At 45.8% G+C, this 18,569-nt stretch overlaps 1 protein-coding gene across 1 annotated transcript in view; it reads left to right on the forward strand.

The window, feature by feature from the left end:
* Window positions 1-14,562, forward strand: part of Gga2 (golgi associated, gamma adaptin ear containing, ARF binding protein 2) — a 35,698-nt gene extending 21,136 nt beyond the window's left edge. Inside the window, exons 7-17 of the mRNA XM_040755202.1 lie at window positions 573-653; window positions 1,107-1,244; window positions 2,911-2,992; window positions 3,952-4,077; window positions 4,908-4,997; window positions 5,248-5,276; window positions 5,610-5,743; window positions 7,363-7,520; window positions 11,449-11,618; window positions 12,757-12,867; window positions 13,463-14,562. Of these exons, the coding sequence (XP_040611136.1) occupies window positions 573-653; window positions 1,107-1,244; window positions 2,911-2,992; window positions 3,952-4,077; window positions 4,908-4,997; window positions 5,248-5,276; window positions 5,610-5,743; window positions 7,363-7,520; window positions 11,449-11,618; window positions 12,757-12,867; window positions 13,463-13,573 (1,230 nt within the window). The 3' untranslated portion in view covers window positions 13,574-14,562. The remainder of the gene's footprint in view (window positions 1-572; window positions 654-1,106; window positions 1,245-2,910; window positions 2,993-3,951; window positions 4,078-4,907; window positions 4,998-5,247; window positions 5,277-5,609; window positions 5,744-7,362; window positions 7,521-11,448; window positions 11,619-12,756; window positions 12,868-13,462) is intronic.
* Window positions 14,563-18,569: the final 4,007 nt, after the last annotated feature.

The raw sequence follows: 18,569 nt of genomic DNA on the forward strand, positions 1-18,569 counted from the left end.
CTTGGCCTTTTGATTTAGATAATTCTCTGCTATGAGGCATTTTTGTACTCCAAAGGATCCCTTAACATCCCTGGCTTCTATCCACCATATGCAAGTAGTACTGTCTTAAGTTGCGATTTGAAATGTCTCCCTTCTCCTTCTGTTACCCCTATTCCCACAAGCCAGGGATTTACTATTTGTCTTTTGTTCTATAAGTAGAAAGATGCTGTCTACCCCCCTTTAATTTTAATTTTTTAGTTTTAGCATACAAAGTGGTGAGTAGCCTTTTGTACAGATACTTTACAATATGTCTCCATGTCATTGATTAATGAATATTTGGGTGGTTTCAGACCATGAAGATTACAAATTATATTCCCAGATATCCTCCTATGGAATATAATCCTCATATCTTCCACTCCATGAGAAACCCAGTAGTCTTTCTTGGTAGACCTAGTTCCTACATTCCAGTGTCACTGTATGGCTTGGTAGGATAATACATGCAGTGTGGGCCATAGTCCTGTTAATTCTTCCATTGCTGTGCTCCCAATGGTTGGGGAGAATTACAGCTTCACCTGCTTTGGTTCACTCTTCAGCTTTTGACAAGACTTCTCAAGAGCAATCATCCTGAGGATCTTCAGGCTGCGAACCGACTGATCAAGAATTTGGTCAAGGAGGTAGGCATGTTTGAAGTTGACTCTAGAAGATAGGGCTGATGAGTAGTGTATGTGGGTGTGTGTAAGGGCGTGAGGAAAAGCTGGCTTGGAGAAGAGATGTTCTCTTCCTGAATGGGACCAGCAGGATGGTGACTAGCATTGTGATCCCTTGCTGACTTTCCCAGCTTCTTTTGTTCCTGGCACAAAGCATTTGGGAACTTCTATCCTAGTGACAAATGTTGGTGTTGATGGAGTTAGGTTCAGGGGTCTGTTTCTCCAGAGGAATTGAGACTGCATGTCCAGTTGAACAGTCACCAGGCCCCCAGACTGTCATCATCTACAGAAATTCTGGGCAGCACCCCCTCAATCCCTTACTAGTGTTCATGACTTCCTGAACTCCCATTATGCAGCCTTTCCCTTTCTGGTGTTTGGGAGTTACCCAGGTGACTTCTCTGTCCTGTGTTTCCCTCAAAGGAGCAAGAAAAGTCTGAGAAGGTTTCCAAGCGAGTCAGTGCAGTGGAGGAGGTACGGAGCCACGTGAAGGTGCTGCGGGAGATGCTGAGCATGTACCGCAGGCCAGGCCAGGCCCTGCCTGACCAGGAGGCCCTGCAGGTAATCGCTAGATGAGACCTAAGATTGTACCTGTTGACACAGGCATGATGTATTGCACCTGTGAGAGTCAAACTTCCTCTGTTCCTGTATCATTCCTCTCTTCTGTTCTTCCCTTTCTCCCATTCCCACTAGCCACTAATAAATTATTTACCTTTTATTCTATAAGTAGAATGACACTGTCTACCCCCTTAGTTTTAATTAACTTTTTAGTTTAGCATACAAAGTCTTTTGCATGGATGCACCAGTTTGTATGCATTGCTATCAATTGATGAATATTTGGGTGTTTTCAGACCAAGTTATTGATTACAAATTAACCTGCTATGTAAACCGTGTAGAGAGTTTTATATGAACACACACTTACATTTCTCTTGATGTCTAGGTGGGATTGCCAGGTAAATCTTTTTATGAAGCTTTATATGGTCCTTATAGCAGTAGATAGTTCCTTTTTGTTTGTTTGCTTTTTGTTTTGTTTTTCAAGACAGGATTCCTCTGTGGCTTTGGAGCCTGTCCTGGAACTCTGTAGACCAGGCTGACCTTGAACTCACAGAGATCCCCTTCCTCTGTGTCCCGAGTGCTGGGATTAAAGGCGTGGGCCACTGGGAGGAGAGGAAGGTTTTATTGTTGTTTGGAGGGGTTGCTTGTTCTTTTGAGACAGGCTTTCTAATTTTAGTGACGTCCAGTGTGTCTCTTGTCCTGTAGAGAGCACCAGCCTCTGACAAGCCGAAGCCTAGGGCAGAGACAGGTAGCAGGCAGGCAGAGAGGAGGCCAGGGCAGGGCTGTGGAGAGAGGTAACTGAGGGGGGATGTGAAGTTGCTCAGCTGTCCAGAGCTCACTCCCCTCTTCCTAGTGTGAAGAAAATGGCCATGTGGTGCAAGGGTTGGGGGGACCCTGTGGAGAATATTAGGCAAGTGTTGTAAAGGGATTGCATCATCAGAACTGCTGGGACAGGAAATTCTCTGCAGCATGTTGGTGACAAAGCAGGGAAGTTCTTCTATTGTTAGAGCTGTTGCAGCTCAACCAGGAAGGGGTTTGAGAAGGAGCTGCCAGTGTGCCTAGGAATAGTGGAGTCTCTCTTGAGCAAGATTGTTTGCTAATTTTTTGAGAAAAGTTATATATGCTTGGCAGTGATGGTACACATCATTAATTCCAGCATTCCAGAGGCAGAGGCAGGTGGATATCTGTGAGTTCTAGGCCAGCACGGTCTACAAAGCTAGTGCTATTACACAGAGAAAGTGTGTCTCAAAACAACAACAAAAGATATATATGTATATATATATGGAGCCCCATATATTTTCTTCTCTCTCTCTCTCTCTCTCCCTCTCTCTCTCTCTCTCTCTCTCTCTCTCTCTCTCTCTCTCTCTCTCTCTCTCTCTCTCTCTCTCTCTCTCTCTCTCTCTCTCTCCCTCTCCCTCCCTCTCTCTCCCTCCCTCCCTCTCTCTCTCTCTCTCTCCCTCTCTCCCTCTCTCTCTCCCTCCCTCCCTCCCTCCCTCCCTCCCTCCCTCCCTCCCTCCCTCCCTCCCTCCCTCCCTCCCTCCCTCCCTCTCTCTCTCTCTCTCTCTCTCTCTCTCTCTCTCTCTCTCTCTCTCTGTGTGTGTGTGTGTGTACGTACATGAGGACTCAGGTGGGCCCAAGGCGTGAGGGTGTGAACGAGGCTCTGTTTCCCTAGGTTGTGTATGAAAGATGTGAAAAGCTGCGGCCGACCCTGTTCCGGCTAGCAAGTGACACCACCGATGATGACGACGCACTAGGTAACAGCTCTTTTTCTGGGTTAGCAAAACAGATGTGCTTGGGTCCTTGGGACTGTGCTGCTGTGAGGCCCCAGCAGGACAGATGGCTTTGAGTTTGGTCTGGGCTGGTGTCTTAGCTCTGACTTCAGAAGACCGTGAATAAGAAATGTGAAGATCAGAAACCCAGAAAAGAGTGGTGATCTACAAGAGACATTGTGTGACCCTTCCCATGGAAGACTAAGAAACAGTGTCAGGCCTTCCTTTCTTCTCCTCCTCCTCGTCCTCCTTTTTTTCCTCCCTCTTATTCTTCTCTTCCTCCTCTTTCCCCTTCTCCTTCTTTTCTTCCTCCCCCTCCCCCTCCGTCTCCTCTTTCTCTTCCTCCTTCTTTTCCTCCTCCTCCTCCTGTATGAAAAACAGGTCCTTGACTTACAGGGTTCTCTGAATATGTTTTGCTTGTTGCATCCTGCTGTGGTGATGTTTTTCTGAGATTGCAACTGATAGATACCAGGAGCTTTGTCAAATTCAGGAGAGACTGAGACCATATTATAGCCAGGTGTGTATGTTTCAGTTAGGATGCCAGATTTTCAGTGGAAATAACAGATCTTTATTTGCAAGCTGGTAAAATGTACAGGGTACAAAGCTGATTTGTGTACCCATTCTCCACATATGAAAAACTTGTAATAGCTGAATCAGGTGGCAAGGCATTTTTTTAAATAGTAAACATCCACATCACCCTGTCTCAACTTAAAAAAAAATCCTCACTAAAAGAATTGCAAGAATAGCATTTAGAGTGTTAACTGCTGCCAGTGTGTGGACAGTGGGACATGGAGATAGAGCTGAGTGGTGATGCCTGGTAGGAACCTGGTCACATGATCAGGGCCGGGCGGGGTGCTGGGTGTACCAAGCCTGGTAGAGCCATGTGGAGTGAGACAGATGCTTGGCTGCTGCACTGAGGAGTTCTGAACCTGCTCTTTCCTCAGCGGAGATTCTTCAAGCAAATGACCTTCTCACCCAGGGGGTTCTGCTGTACAAGCAGGTGGTGGAGGGACGAGTCAACGTGGGGAGTGCAGTGACCGGTCCAGTGGGAGAAGTGACTGTCTCCAGAGGTGCGTGCTGAGAGCCTTCTGCCTTAGGGCAGTGTGCAAGTCACAAGCACCAGAGAGCTTGCTTCTGTCCCCTTCTCTGGAGAAAATGTTTGCAGGTGCCAGGCCTGTGCCACAGGAGCCATCACATACCCTTGCCAGGTTAGATTCCCTCCGTGGCTGGCACATGCAAGCAGATGGCTGTGTTGTACCAGATTTAATCCCTTTCGAGTGCTCTTAGAGCTTGAGAGTAAGGAAATGGTTAGTGGTTCAATAGTAGGCCTTTGCCTAGCATTCACAAGGCCCAAGATGACATCTCAGCACTGCCCCCCCCTCCCCCCCAGTTTTTAATTGTATGCTCTTTGGTCTCTGGTCTATACCTTCTAAATTGGGATTGTTTGGAGCTGGGCCTGAGTATCTCTGAGTACTATAGATAAATTTGACCAGAAACCTGCAAAGGTGTATAAGCTGAAGAAGTAGCCTAAGCTGCTGTCCTGGGTGATCACAGGGGCCAAGGGAAAAGGAGGACCTTAATGCCTGGAGGGCTGGGTCCTTTGGCCTTCTAACATGCAAATGCCTAGGGCAGGGTGCTTCTCAGCACCCAGTTGAGGCAGAAGTTCGTTGGTGAAAGGTATGATTTCTTCTAAGAGGACACCAGTAGGATTGAAATGGAGACATTGTTTTCATGTTGGAGACTTCCTTATGGCTTTTCTGAGATAGGGTTTCCCTGTGTAGCCCTGGTTGTCCTCAAACTCACAGATATCTGCCTGTCTCTGCCTCCTGAGTGCTGGGATTAAAGATGCCTGCCACCACTACCTGGTTTTGTTTGAGCCTTTTAACCCTATCTGTTTTAGTTTTTCCTAATCCAGTGGCCTGTGGGAAGAATTGTCCGCTCATAGACCTGGAGGGACCATCTTTGCTTCATCAGGATCTGGCAGCCCTAGGTAAGAGAGGACATTATACAGGCACAGAGTGGCTCTGAGTAAGGGATGGCCTGCTCTGGGGAGGACTGCTCTGGGGAGGACTCAGGCAGCATGGAAAAGTCTCTTTGGGTGGGTGGATTGGCTTTGGGAAGGTCTCTTGTCTGCACTTTTTAGATATCACGGAATGGCCATCCATTCTGCATGCCATCCAGCCCTGTCACCTCTAAGGTAGTTTTATGGTGACAAATCTTATTCTAATTCTTTCTCACAGGGATCAGCGATATACCCACTAGGACCAAGGTAGGAAAGCCCTTCCTCTTCATGGGGAGTTCTGGGAAAGGTCACTCAGTTCCATTCTTGCCTCAGTCTGCTTGCAGGAGGGTGGTCACTACGGCACCATTCTTTGGGCTTCTCAGATCATCTTGCGGGGTTGGCTCCAGAGCTCTTCATCTGTACTGTTTGCTTTAGTTCCCACTTGCCCTTCCCGCTAGGGCATCTTTCCCTCTCGCGCCCCAACCCTTTCCTTGTACTGGCTTCTGCTTCCTGAAGGTTTCTGTGCAGGAGTCTTCTGTTCTGCCCTTTTTCTCTCCTCCTGCCCCAAAGAGATTATTCTAGCCATTCTCGGTTTGGCAGGTTGTCATTCCAAGTTGCTGTAAAGACAAGAAGCAGCCTGCTGCCATCACACTCCTCGGGGGTGCAGTTGAGAGTCTCTCTGCTGACAGGAACTTGCTGGATCTCCTTTCGCCACAGCCGTCTCCGGGACCACTGTGAGTGTTCAGGGCGGGTGGCTTCTGCCTGCAGCTCCCACAGCACCTCCTGCTGAAGGCCATGCTCTTTGTATTACAAGTGCACGATGCTGTGTCCCCTTTGCTGTCTTACCCCATCCTAACTGGGACAGCTCCAGAAAGAGGTCAGAGTCTAACAGAAAGAAATCGATGACAGATGTTTTTGTTTATTGTATGTTTTTAGTTTGTACAAGTGTATGTATGGTGGGTGTATAGGGACACACATGCCATGGTGGGCATGCAGAGTCAGGGTAACTTTGTGAAGTGGTTCTTTCTTGCCTCTTTGTGGGTTCCAGAGATTGAACCTAGCTCTCCAGGTATTGCAGCAAGTATCTTTATCTTCTCTGAGCCATCTTGCTGGCCTGTTTTTGTTTTGTGAGATAGTCTTATGTCTGGATTGGCTTTGAATGTTTTAGGAGCCAAGGATGACCTTGGACTTTTGAACCTCTGCCTCCCAAGTGCTGTGATTACAGCCATGTCCCATATGTCCTATGGCTGGATGACTGATAAACTTTTTTTTTTTTTTTTTTTTGGTTTTACGAGACAGGGTTTCTCTGTTTTGGAGGCTTTCGGTCCAGCCTGGCCTCGAACTCACAGAGATCCGCCTGCCTCTGCCTCCCGAGTGCTGGGATTAAAGGCGTGCGCCACCAACGCCCGGCCCTTCTTTCTCTTTTTTAAGATTTATTTTTATTTATATATGTGTTTCTGTACTTGAGTGCATTTGAGTGCCCTTGGAGGATGTTGGACTCTCTGAAGCTAGAATTACAAGTGGTTGGGTTCTACCTGATGTAGTTGCTGGGAACCAGATATAGGCTCTTAGTATGTGCTTCTAATGACTGATTCTTCTCTCCAGTACCCCTTCCTCTGAGCCTCACTATGTAGCCCTTGCTGTCCTTGAATTTACCTAGATCTATCTACCCCCGCTTCCTGAGTGCTGTGATTAGAGGTGTATACTACCATGGCCAGCCCTACTTTTTTCTTTAAAAATAAATAAATAAATAAATAAATAAATAAAATAAAGGTGTCTGTGTTTGTATTCTGGTTCTAAAAGAGGGCATCAAATCCCCTGCTGGAATTATAGGTGGCTGTGAGCTCTTCAAGAGCAGCACTTTGGACCACTGAGCCATCTTTCCAGCCCCTTAAAAAGTTTTTTTTTTTTTACCTTATTTTGTGTTTGAGTACACACATGTGTGAATACATATGTGTCCACAGGCACCTACAGCATACATGTGGAGGTTAATGGACAACTTAAAAGTCAGTTTTGTGCATAGTGTGGTGCCAAACACAGGTTGTCAGGCTTGACAGCAACTGTCCTATCCGCTGAGCCTTCTCACAGTCCTCATAGAACTTTTTCATATCTTGTTACATCTTTAAGACATTTTTATATGAGTTTATGTATAAATCTGCCTCATTCTCTTTTAATAGTTACATTATGGTTTATATGGCTACATTTACTCATTTTCCTCTCAAGGGGATGGGGTTGTTTACATGCATACATGTTTTCTTGTTGTTCAGAAAAAAACAAACAAAAAAGAAACAATGAAAGATTCCTGAAGTTTTATAGCTTTTGTTAGTCATTGATCATTTTTTTTTCTTTGTAGGAATTACGTTCCACAAAAAAGCATCCCCAAGGAAGTGCCACCAGGTACCAAGGCCTCTCCAGGCTGGTCCTGGGAGGCTGGACCACTGGCTTCTTCCCCAGCCTCACAGAATACACCTCTGGCTCAAGTGTTTGTTCCTTTGGAGTCTGTGAAACCCAGTAAGTAGTTTGTGCCCCTTCTTTTTTGTTGCATCCCTAACAACAACAAACCACTCCAAGCTGCTAGGCATGGTCCTTAAACTGAGGAAGTTGGGTATGAGGCTGGGGGAGAGGTGAGGTGAGCTTTTCAGCCTGTCGAGCTGCAGTTTTTCTCTGTCTTAGGATGTCTACCTGCCCATACCTCTCACAGTTGAGTTTAATGAGGAGGTTGAACTCTATTAGGGACATGATGTTTGTTCACTTGCAGTTCAAGGAGGGGAGGTTTAATGTGACTGGAAGTGACTGAAAAAATGTGGAAACTGAAAGGAAGAACTTAGCTAATGATGCTACTACTCAATGGATCCTCAAGTCAGAAAAGTGGGTCTTGCCTCAGTTTCAGGGAAGGGGAACCAGAGGCTCTGCCATCTAAGGCTACACACTGTGGTCTGCACAGTAGAAAACAGGCCTGAGTAACAGGCCTGAGTGCCTCTGCTCTTCTACAAGCCAGAGTCCTGTGTGGAGGCAGAGTGTGGGGAGGCTGGAGCGCAGGGAACCCTGGAAGCCAGGCCGAGTTGTTTAAATGTACTTGGTGATGGCAGGCACTCTTTGTATGCTTGTTTTATTAAGTTTTGATTGGAACGATGCTACATTTCCAATTTAATTTCTTGGTTATAATTGTATTAACATTTGGAGAAGGTGGTAATGAATTTATGAGAATCATTTGGTTTGCCTTTGTAACTTCATAAATCTGAAATAATTATAACACAAAGTTTAAAAATGGGGGTAAAACAAAAATAACATACTGAATCTTCAAAAGTCTAGAAAAATTAAAGCAGAAAGGTGATATTCAGCATTACCCGCTGGCCAGAGGCAGGCATTCTCTTAAGTCTTGTGTGTGTGTGGTACTGGGTATCAAAGCCAAGACCTTGCAAGTTCTAAGTAAGCACTCTACTATTGAATTATATCCTCCCTCTTCTTCTCTCTGTCCTTTCCTTTTTTATTTTGAGATAGTCTCATGTATTCCATGCTGGCCTAGAACTATGTAACCAAAAATGATCTTGAACTCCAAATCTTCCTGTGGGATTACAGGTGTATGCTGCTGTTCCCAGTTATCATGGCTTTTGGTGTCCGACCCAGCACCTCCTGCATACTGGCTAGGCACCTACTGACATTCATCTCTAGCTCCCCTTTTTTTCTGTTTTGTTTGAGGTTCTGGCTGTTCTGGAATTTACTATGTAGAGCTAGTTGTCCTTGAACTCGGAGAACTCACCTGCCTCTGCCTCCATAGAGGATTCCTACAGTGCTAGTATTGATTGTGTGTGCCACCACACCCAGACTGGTTTTTCTGGTTTTGTGTGTGTGTACCTGTGTGTGTATGTGTGCATAATGCTGAAGATTGAACTTAATTATTTTATTTTTATGACGATTGTTTTGCCTGCACGTATGCTGAATACCATGTGTATGTTGGGTGCCCACAGAGGTCAGAAGAAGGTGTCACATTGCCTGGAACTGTAATTAGAGATCCTTGGGAGCCACCATGCACACACATATGCACATGCTGGGAACAATCAGTGCTCTTAACTACTAAGCTTATCTCTCTAACCCCTATAATCCTGCTTTTACAAGGTCTCTGTTTGTGGGTGCAAGTTTATGTACGTGTGAGTGGTGTATGTAACACCTGTCTGCAAGCCCGAGAGTAGAGAGGATGTTGAGAGTCCTCTATCGCTGAGCTGGGGTCTCTCCTGAACTTGGGACTCATTTTCTCAGTATACTCTGGCAATCCTCCTGTCTCTGTCCTCATCAGTTAGACATAGGATACTTGGCTTGTTATGTGGGTGCTGGGATTCCAAGTTTGATCCACATGATTGCATAGTCAGTCTCAGACATCAGTTCCATAAATACACTTTTAATAAAATGATACCACATTCTTTTTTTTAAGATTTATTTATTATGAATATAACATCCTGCCTCCATGTATGTCTGCAAGCCAGAAGAGAGCACCAGATCTCATTATGGATGGTTATGAGCCACCATATGGTTGCTGGGAATTGAACTCAGGACCTCTGGAAAAGTAGTCAGTGCTCTTAACCTCTGAGCCATGTCTCCAGCCCGATACCACATTCTTTAGAATACTTTATGTCTAATGATTTTTATATTTATGATTACAGTACATGCTTGGAGCATTATTCTTGAGGTAGAGTCTTCTGTAGGCATGGTCAGCTGTGAACTCATGTAGTTGAGGATGGCCTTGTTTCTGTTCTTCCTGCCTCTGCTTCCTGAGTACTGAGATCACTGTGTCTTTATGTCAGCCTGGGCTCATGTACTTTCTTCTCAAATGCTGTTAGAATTATTTCTTGGGGGGCTGGGCAGTGGTGGCACACCCCTTTAATCTCAGCACGTGGGGAAAAGAGGCAGGAGGATCTCTGTGAGTTTGCAGCCAGCCTGGTTTACAGAACGAGTTCCAGGACAGCCAGGACTGTTAAACAGAGTATCCCTGTCTTGAAAAGCAAAACAAACAAACAAAAAAAAAAGAAAGAAAGAAAGAAAGAAAAAGAAAAGAAGGTTATTTCTTGGCAATCAGATCAGTCTTCTTTACCAGCTGAACCATCTTACCGGCCCCTTCATCACTTTATAAAATATATGGAGGATGTGTGTCCTGATTCTACTCCTGTGAGGAGATGCCATGGCCAAAGCAGCTTATAGAAGAAAGCATTTAACTGGGGCCTTGCTCTAAGTTTCAGAGGGCGAGTCCATGATCATGGGAGGAAGTGTGTCGGAAAGCAGGCAGTTTGACATGGTGCTGGAGCAGTATCCGAAGGTCACATTTGATTTGCAATTGATTTGCAAGTTTCGGGCCAAGAGAGCCCAGACTGGACCTCTCTTGGACTTTTGAAACCTCAAAGCCTACCCCCAATGACACATCTCCTCCAACAAGGCCTCACCTAATCCTTTCTAAACAGTGCCACCAACTGGGGGCCGAGCATTCAAACATGAGACTGTGGGTCCATGCTCCACCACCACAAACATGACACTGTGGGTCCATGCTCCACCACCACAAACATGACACTGTGGGTCCATGCTCCACCACCACAAACATGAGACTGTGGGTCCATGCTCCTCCACCACAAACATGAGACTGTGGGTCCATGCTCCTCCACCACAAGCATGAGACTGTGGGTCCATTCTCACCACCACAAACATGAGACTGTGGGTCCATGCTCCTCCACCACAAACATGAGACTGTGGGTCCATTCTCACCACCACAAACATGAGACTGGGTCCATGCTCCACCACCACAATGGGACTGTGTGGTCTTGGTCATACAAGACAGATCAGAACAAAATAAAAGTTTGTACTGTTTGTTTATAGATATCTAAGTGTTGTTTTGTGTGTGAGGGCATGAATGTTAATACGTGGTCTCACAATGTAGATCTGGTTGTTCTAGAACTCAGAGTTCCTTAGTGGCTGGGATTAAAGTTGTGGTCCACCACAACTGGCTTTATATTTGCTGAGTTTTTGGATTGTTTTAAATTTCATTCTTTGTGGTATTCCATGCTTTCCATAGTGTTCCTTCATAACTTTAGTCATGTTTGAGTTTAATGAAAAAAATTCCGCCGGGCGGTGGTGGCGCACGCCTTTAATCCCAGCACTCGGGAGGCAGAGGCAGGCGGATCTCTGTGAATTCGAGGCCAGGCTGGACCGATAGCCTCCAAAACAATACAGAGAAACAGAGAAACCCTGTCTCGTAAAAACCAAAAAAAAAAAAAAATTCCTTTTTTAAGCCAGGTATGGAGATGAGGACAGGTGGGTGGTGGTAAGAGACCATTTGGATTAGAGGAGCCTGTGAGGATTTGGGATACATGTGCAGGCAGTGAGGTGAAGAGATGGGAGGCAGCAGCAATGGCATCTTAGTGTAAGTGCTCATCCTTCTTGGGTCCCTGTCTACCAGGCAGCCTGCCGCCCATCATCGTGTATGACCGGAACGGCTTCAGAATCCTGCTGCACTTCACTCAGACTGGCGTCCCTGGCCACCCAGATGTGCAGGTGTTGCTGTTGACCATGATGAGCACTGCCACCCAGCCTGTCTGGGACATCATGTTTCAGGTGGCTGTCCCAAAGGTGAGTCATCTGCTGCTGGCCAGCTTTGATCTTTTCACCAGTGACTCATTTCTGAACACTTGCTGCGACATTATTAGGTATAAGGGACAGAATATTTACTCAGACTGGCTAAACATAAAATGGGGATTTTAATGTCTTATTTAATAGGATATTCCTGTTTATTTGACTTCAGATAAGGATCTATCCAGTTAAGTTTTTAAGTTAATTCCTTAAGAATGCTACCAGGTGGTGGTGGTGTATACCTTTAATCCCAGCACTCTGGAGGCAGAGGCAGGTGGATCTCTGTGAATTCGTGGCCAGCCTGGTCTATAGAGCAAATTCTAGGACAGCCAGGACTACACAGAGAAACCCTGTCTTGAGAAACAAAGCAAAATAAAACAAAATCTTGTTTGTGGGTTTGCTTGTTTTGTTTTTTCAGACAGGGTCTCACTGTGTAGCCCAGGCTGACCTGGAGCTCATTGTGTAGACCAAGCTGGCCCCTAATTTACAAAAACCTGCCTGTCTTTGTCTCCTAATTACTGGGATTAAGAGTGTGTACCACCATGCCCTGATATGTTTTTGATATAGGGTCACATTGTATAGGCCAAGCTGGCCTGGAACTTGCTTTTAGTCAAACTTGGTCTTAAACTGAATTTCTTCCTGCCTCTGAGTGCTGGGTGTATAGGCATGTGCCACCACACCTCACCCAGAAGAAAAGAGTTGGTTCTATTTTCTCTTTGGGATGTTGTGGCCACTAGGATCCAGGATTGCATGATCCTCTTTAGGCTATAAAACAAGCAAGAAAAGATTGAGATATGTATGTGTTCTCATCCATATGGTAGTCTGTCACTGCATGTCTTGACAAGATTCAGAACTAGGTTTTGTACCCAAGGACAGAGCCAGTAAGAGGCAGCTTGAGAACTCAGCCGAAGATTTTCTCTAGTATTTTATGCTTCCTCTGAGCTGCCAATGGTTGACCACACACCTTCACATAAATGCCTGTGGGCAGAAAGCCTTTTTTGGGTCCTCTATCGGCTCATAAGAAATATCTATATGAGACCAAAAGGGTGTCTTGAGGGAGATCAAACTGCTGTTGGCCTGAGTGCCCTTGCTGAAGCTGTGGCTTTCTGGAGTAACATGTTGAATTTTCCACCCATAGTCAATGCGAGTGAAGCTGCAGCCGGCATCCAGTTCCAAGCTTCCTGCATTCAGTCCTTTGATGCCTCCAGCTGTGATATCTCAGATACTGCTGCTTGATAACCCACACAAAGTATGTTCCTGGGTCTTTGGGTCTTTGGTAGTAGGAAATTAGGGCCCCTGACTGCTACATCGAGGCTTTGCTTTCAAGTCTGGGTAGTTCCAGGTTGAGTTTGGGGGTGGAACAGTCCTTAGTGGGGCCTTCTTTGATTTGGAGCTTGTTAGAAGATCTGTCACAGCTGGGAACCAAGGGACAAATGTGAACTTGTATCTAGACTCCTCGGAGGAAGCATCCTGTCTTCCTATGGGTCTCTGAATTTTCCTCTGGGACTGCACAAGTGGGCAAGGCTTCCATTGTCCCATGCCTGACTCTATTTTTGTAGCTCCAAAGAGAGTAAGCCAAGGTAGCCACGATGTTCCATTACTTGAAGATTTCGTTTGTAGGAAATATATAAACAAATAGAGTGTGGGGTGGTGCACACCTATAATCCCAGCACTTTTGAGGGCCTGATCTACACAGTGAGTTCCAGACCAGCCAAGGCTACATAGTGAGACCCTGTCTAAAAAAATAAACAAGATATAAGCTGTGCCTTGGAGACTGTTAGGTTGGGTGGAGGTTTTAACTATGGGCTTGAATCTTTAATATCTTAGTCTCTTTTCTGTCCCAGGAACCCATTCGATTGCGGTATAAGCTGACTTTCAACCAGGGTGGACAGCCATTCAGCGAAGTAGGAGAAGTGAAAGACTTTCCAGACCTGTCTGTCTTGAGGACTGCCTAACTTCTCAACCGAGACTCTTCAGTCACGCCTAGGCCAGCGTTCCTTTCACTGTCTGGTCGAGACTCATTGTGATATATTGCAGAGTGCCAAGAGTTCTCTCCTGATGTCAGACCTTGATTGCCAATATCTGTCTGTAGATCGTGTGTGTGTGTGTGTGTGTGTGTGTGTGTGTGTGTGTGTGTGTGTGTGTGTGTGTGTGTGTGTGTGCGTGCGCGCGCGCACGTGCGTTACTGGGGTGCTGGGGGAGGAGGGAGAGCTGGGCTTGGGATTTGGGCAGTGTGGGGGATGCTGTCAGCTTCTGAGATCATCTCTGCTGCACTCATTTCTGCTTCTGCATGTTGGTTGGCACTGTTGTCCTTGCCTCGGGTTGGAGTTATATATAAGCCAAAGTTTTTTCCATGTATTGTTATTTTTTCATTCATCCACTCTGTGCCTTGTCAGCCTTTGAAAGTCTTAGTTGCTCCCAGGCTGCTATTCTCAGGGACCTTAGAAAGGGACCTGGTTGGTCTTGTGACAGAGTGTGTCTTCTGTGGCACTCTTCCAAGAATGGCCTTGTCTTCTTCATTTTCATTAGGGAATGCTGCTTGCAGATGTTCAGTAAAACCTAAATGGAATGCTAATTGCACTGGTTCCAGGCAAGGGGCTGCCATGAGACCAGGAGACCACACTTGGTGGGCCCATCATGTCCTCCACTACAGTGCCTTAGATTCTCCCGTAGATGAACTCTCTGAGGCCTTTCTCAGGCCTCGGGTTCTGTGTGTTGGGCAGCCTGTCTGGGCCCTTACTCAGGACCCACAACGTCATCCTCATTTTTTCTGTTCACAAACATCTCAAAGCTCTTTCATTGTGACCTCGTGTTCCGTGTTGTAAATCACAGCTAGCTGGCTAGTCCCATGACCCTCACAATCCAACGTGGCGAACTGGGATGCAGGTAGAGAGCCATGTGATGACTAAGTACAGAACATTGTTGAATAAATACTGTGTACACATTTGCCTGGTGTTGAGTCCATAGGGGGTGCATTTAGAGGTGACGGCTGGAAGAGACCTGCCATCTGTTGACAAGTGAGGACCTGATGAAGAGCAGTGTTCTGACAAGCTGTGAGAGCTGGAGGTTTGGGAATTTGCTTCAGGTGTAACCAGAAGGAGAAACTCAAGCTAATAGTCCACCAATACTTGGAGAGCACCTACTGCGTGCTGGGTTCTTTGGCACGCATGCTTCAACAGGTTCTGCTTGGCTGGGTCTGTGGGAGAAGGAACCATGAGCTTTACTGAAATGGGTGGTAAGGGCTATAAAGTCCAGCCAGTCTTGTGAGATTCTGCCTCAGAAACTGGAAGACATTCTTTCTGGACTTGAAGTGTTAATCTAGTTGGGAATCCTCCAGCAATAATTTTCGTTGGGTGTATATTAATAGCACAAAACATTTAATCATTTCAGTAGATTTTAGGATGGTTTCTGGCTGCTGTTGTTTTGTTGTTGAGACAGGATCTCACTGGGTAGCCTGGGCTGGCCTGGAATTCACCATGTAGATCAGGCTGGCCTCATACTCACAATGATGGACCTGCATCTGTCTTCTGTGTGCTGAGATTAAAGGTGTGTGACACCATGACTACTTTTTAAAAAAGTGGGTCTTATGTAGCCCATGCTGACTCCAAACTTGCAGTGTTAGCTGAGGGTGACCTTGAACTTCTGATCTTTCTGCGTTCAACTTCTGGGTGCACAGATTATAGGTATGTGCCACTGTATCCAGTTTCAAAGTTCTGACAAGATGAAACCCAGGGCCTTGTGTATGCTAGGCAGGTACTCTGCCAACTGAACCTAGATCTCCAGCCCTATTTTTGTTTTTGTTTTGTTGCTGTTGTATTTTGAGTCTCATGGTATAGTCCAGCCTAACCTGGAACTCAAATACTTGTTCACTGAAACATGGTAATAGCCTAAACAAACCAAGTCTACACATGTTTGTGGAAAGCAACTCAGAAACAGGCCAGGCATCCTAAGGGCTATTTTCCCTGTATATCCCCCAGGGGCATCTCATGATCATCTTCCCAGATGCTGCTTCAGTGTCTATGCATTGTCAGTCACAGGAAGGAAAGGGGAAATGCCAGTATTTTAAGACTTACTGGAAATTTCATGTGATACCTACCTTCACATCTTGTCCCATTTCGATATTTGGCCATACCTAGCTGCAAAGCATGCTGGAAGAAAATGAATTTTGTATGAAGTGCAGCACAACATAAAATTAGGATCTAGTTACTATGGAAGGAGAGATTGGATAGTGTAGTAGAAAGTTAGCAAGCAATCTTCTCTTTGTTGTGGGAGAAAACTGCTTTCAAACTATTGCTAAGTGAAAATGCAGAGCTGGGCAGTGGTGGTGTATATCTTTAATACCAGCACTTGAGAGGCAGAGGCAGGTTTGAGATCAGCCTGGTCTCTCCAGAGCTAATTCCCGGACAGCAAAGGCTACACAGAGAAACCCAGTCTCAAACAAACAAACAAACAGAAAACCAAAAGAAAAGACAATGCAGGTTATTTTTCCTTGTAGTGCTGGCCATCAAATTCATGACTTCGTACACTGTCTTAGGGTTAGTACTGCTGTGATAAAACACCATGACCAAGACAACTTGGGGAGGGGCTGAAGAGATGGTTCAGTTGTTAAGAGCACTGGCTGCTCTTCCAGAGGTTCTAAGATCTACTCCCAGCAGCCACATGGTGGCTCACAACCATCTGTAATGAGATCTGATGCCTTCTTCTGGCCTGCAGGCACACATGCCAACAGAGTACTCATATCTAAAAAAATACAGAAAAAAAAAACCCAACACACTAAAACAACAAAAAACTTGGAGAGGCAACGGTTTATTCTGCTTACACTTCCACACCACTGTTCATTATCCAAGGAAATCAGGACAGGAGATTGGAGGCAGGAGCTGATGCAGAGGCCACAGAGGAGTGCTACTTACTAGTTTGCTCAGCCTGCTTTCTTGTAGAAGCCAGGACCACCATACCAGGGATGGCACTATCCACAGTCAGGTGGCCCTACAGACTTGCATAACTCTGATCTTATGGAGGCATTTTCTTAATTGAGGTTCCCACCTCTTGGATGACTTTAGCTATGTCAAGTTGTCATAAAGACTAGCCAAGCTACAACCCCATCCCCTGGCTCTGGCTTTAAACCAAACAATTCCCTCACATATTTGTACATACATATAACTAATTGGCCATGGTTGGGTCTTGGAATTCCAGGTAGGTTTCTTCTCAAGTTTTATCTGTTGGCTGAAATTTCTAAACTAAATAAAGCCTTATTTCTTATGTCCAGTGTCAATGTTTTGACAGGCATTAAATATGATTCAAAGTTAAAACTTTTTTTTTTTTTTTTTTTGGTTTTTCGAGACAGGGTTTCTCTGTGGCTTTGGAGGCTGTCCTGGAACTCACTCTGTAGACCAGGCTGGCCTCGAACCTCCCGAGTGCTGGGATTAAAGGCGTGCGCCACCAACGCCCGGCTCAAAGTTAAAACATAAAAAAAACATTGTGGGCCAGGGAGATGGCTTATTCAAGTGCTTGCTATGTGAGAGTGAGGCTCCGAGGCTAGGACAAAACAATAGGCTCTGTTTGATTCCTAGAACCTATGTATACAAAAGCTGAATGTGGTGGCAAGCACCGGCAGAGAGACAATCCCTGGGGCTTGTAAGCCAGCCAGCCTAATATAATGTAATCACTGGAGATCTGTCTGAAAAAGCAAGGTGGATAGCGTCTGAGGAATGGCACAGGAAGTTGGTCCCTGGCCTCCATAGGCACACATGCGCACACCCACACAGGACAGAAGTTCCCTCATCTGCTTTTCAGAGACACACTAGGAATGCTTAAGCAGATTGACTTGACACTAGGTAGCTGGCAGTTTCCACCACCAAGAGTCAAGGATGGTCCATTCTTTTCCTTCACTTGACCTGTAAACCAGGCGTGTCGTGCTCAAAGCTTCCAGCTGCTTGCTTGCATCTGTCCCCTCTTCCCTGACAGTCCCCTACTCCTGCACACACCACCTTGTTTGTAGGCCCTTCCAGTTCTTTTTTTTTTTCTTTTAAGATTTATTATGTATACAGTGTTCTGCCTACATGCTAGAAGAGGGCACTGATGGTTGTGAGCCACCATGTGGTTGCTGGGAACTGAACTCAGGACCTCTGGAAGAGTAGCCAGTGCTCTTAACATCTGAGCCATCTCTCCAGCCCTGGCCTCAGTTTTTTTTTTTTTTCAAGACAGGGTTTCTCTGTGGCTTTGGAGGCCGTCCTGGAACTCGCTCTGTAGACCAGGCTGGTCTCGAGCTCACAGAGATCCGCCTGCCTCTGCCTCCCAAGTGCTGGGATTAAAGGCGTGCGCCACCAACGCCCGGCGGCCTCAGTTCTTTTTATGCCGCATAGGTTGGCTTTGAACGCCTGATTCTGCCTCTGTCTCCCAAGTGCTGGGATTACAGGTATGTGCCACCACAGCTAGCTCCTTATAGTCTTAATTGGTCACAATGTTTTAAATCTAGTTAAGGGCCACCAGATTGCTTAGTAAATGAAGTATAGGTACCCAAGTTTGATTCCAGGGACACAAGGAGGAAGGCAAGAAGTGATTTCTTCACGTTGCCTTCTGACACAGGATGCACGACACACACACATCCCAAATAAATGTAATGTTTTCTTTTAAATCTACTTTAAAAAATCTGATTAACAATTTTTGAAGTTTTAATGATATCTGCAGAATACTAGTTACAATTGGTACTCTTTGGCCAGGTGACCTCATCTGAGAGTTTTCCTTAGCTGACTAGGGGTGTCTTCTGCTCTGCAGTTAGTTCCTCCACAGCCTGCCTATACCCTCTGTATTTGTTAGAGTTAGGATCTGAAACAAGAAATGAGAAAACACAAGGCTGTAGTGGCTTAACATTTTCCTCAATATGTGTTTCCTTCAGCTGTGGTAATGGCACCACAAGCTGGTGAGATGGCGCAAGCCTGAGTAACTTCAGCG

The sequence above is a fragment of the Mesocricetus auratus genome, unplaced genomic scaffold, assembly GCF_017639785.1.
Source record: "Mesocricetus auratus isolate SY011 unplaced genomic scaffold, BCM_Maur_2.0 Super-Scaffold_4256, whole genome shotgun sequence".
Lineage (NCBI taxonomy): Eukaryota > Metazoa > Chordata > Mammalia > Rodentia > Cricetidae > Mesocricetus > Mesocricetus auratus.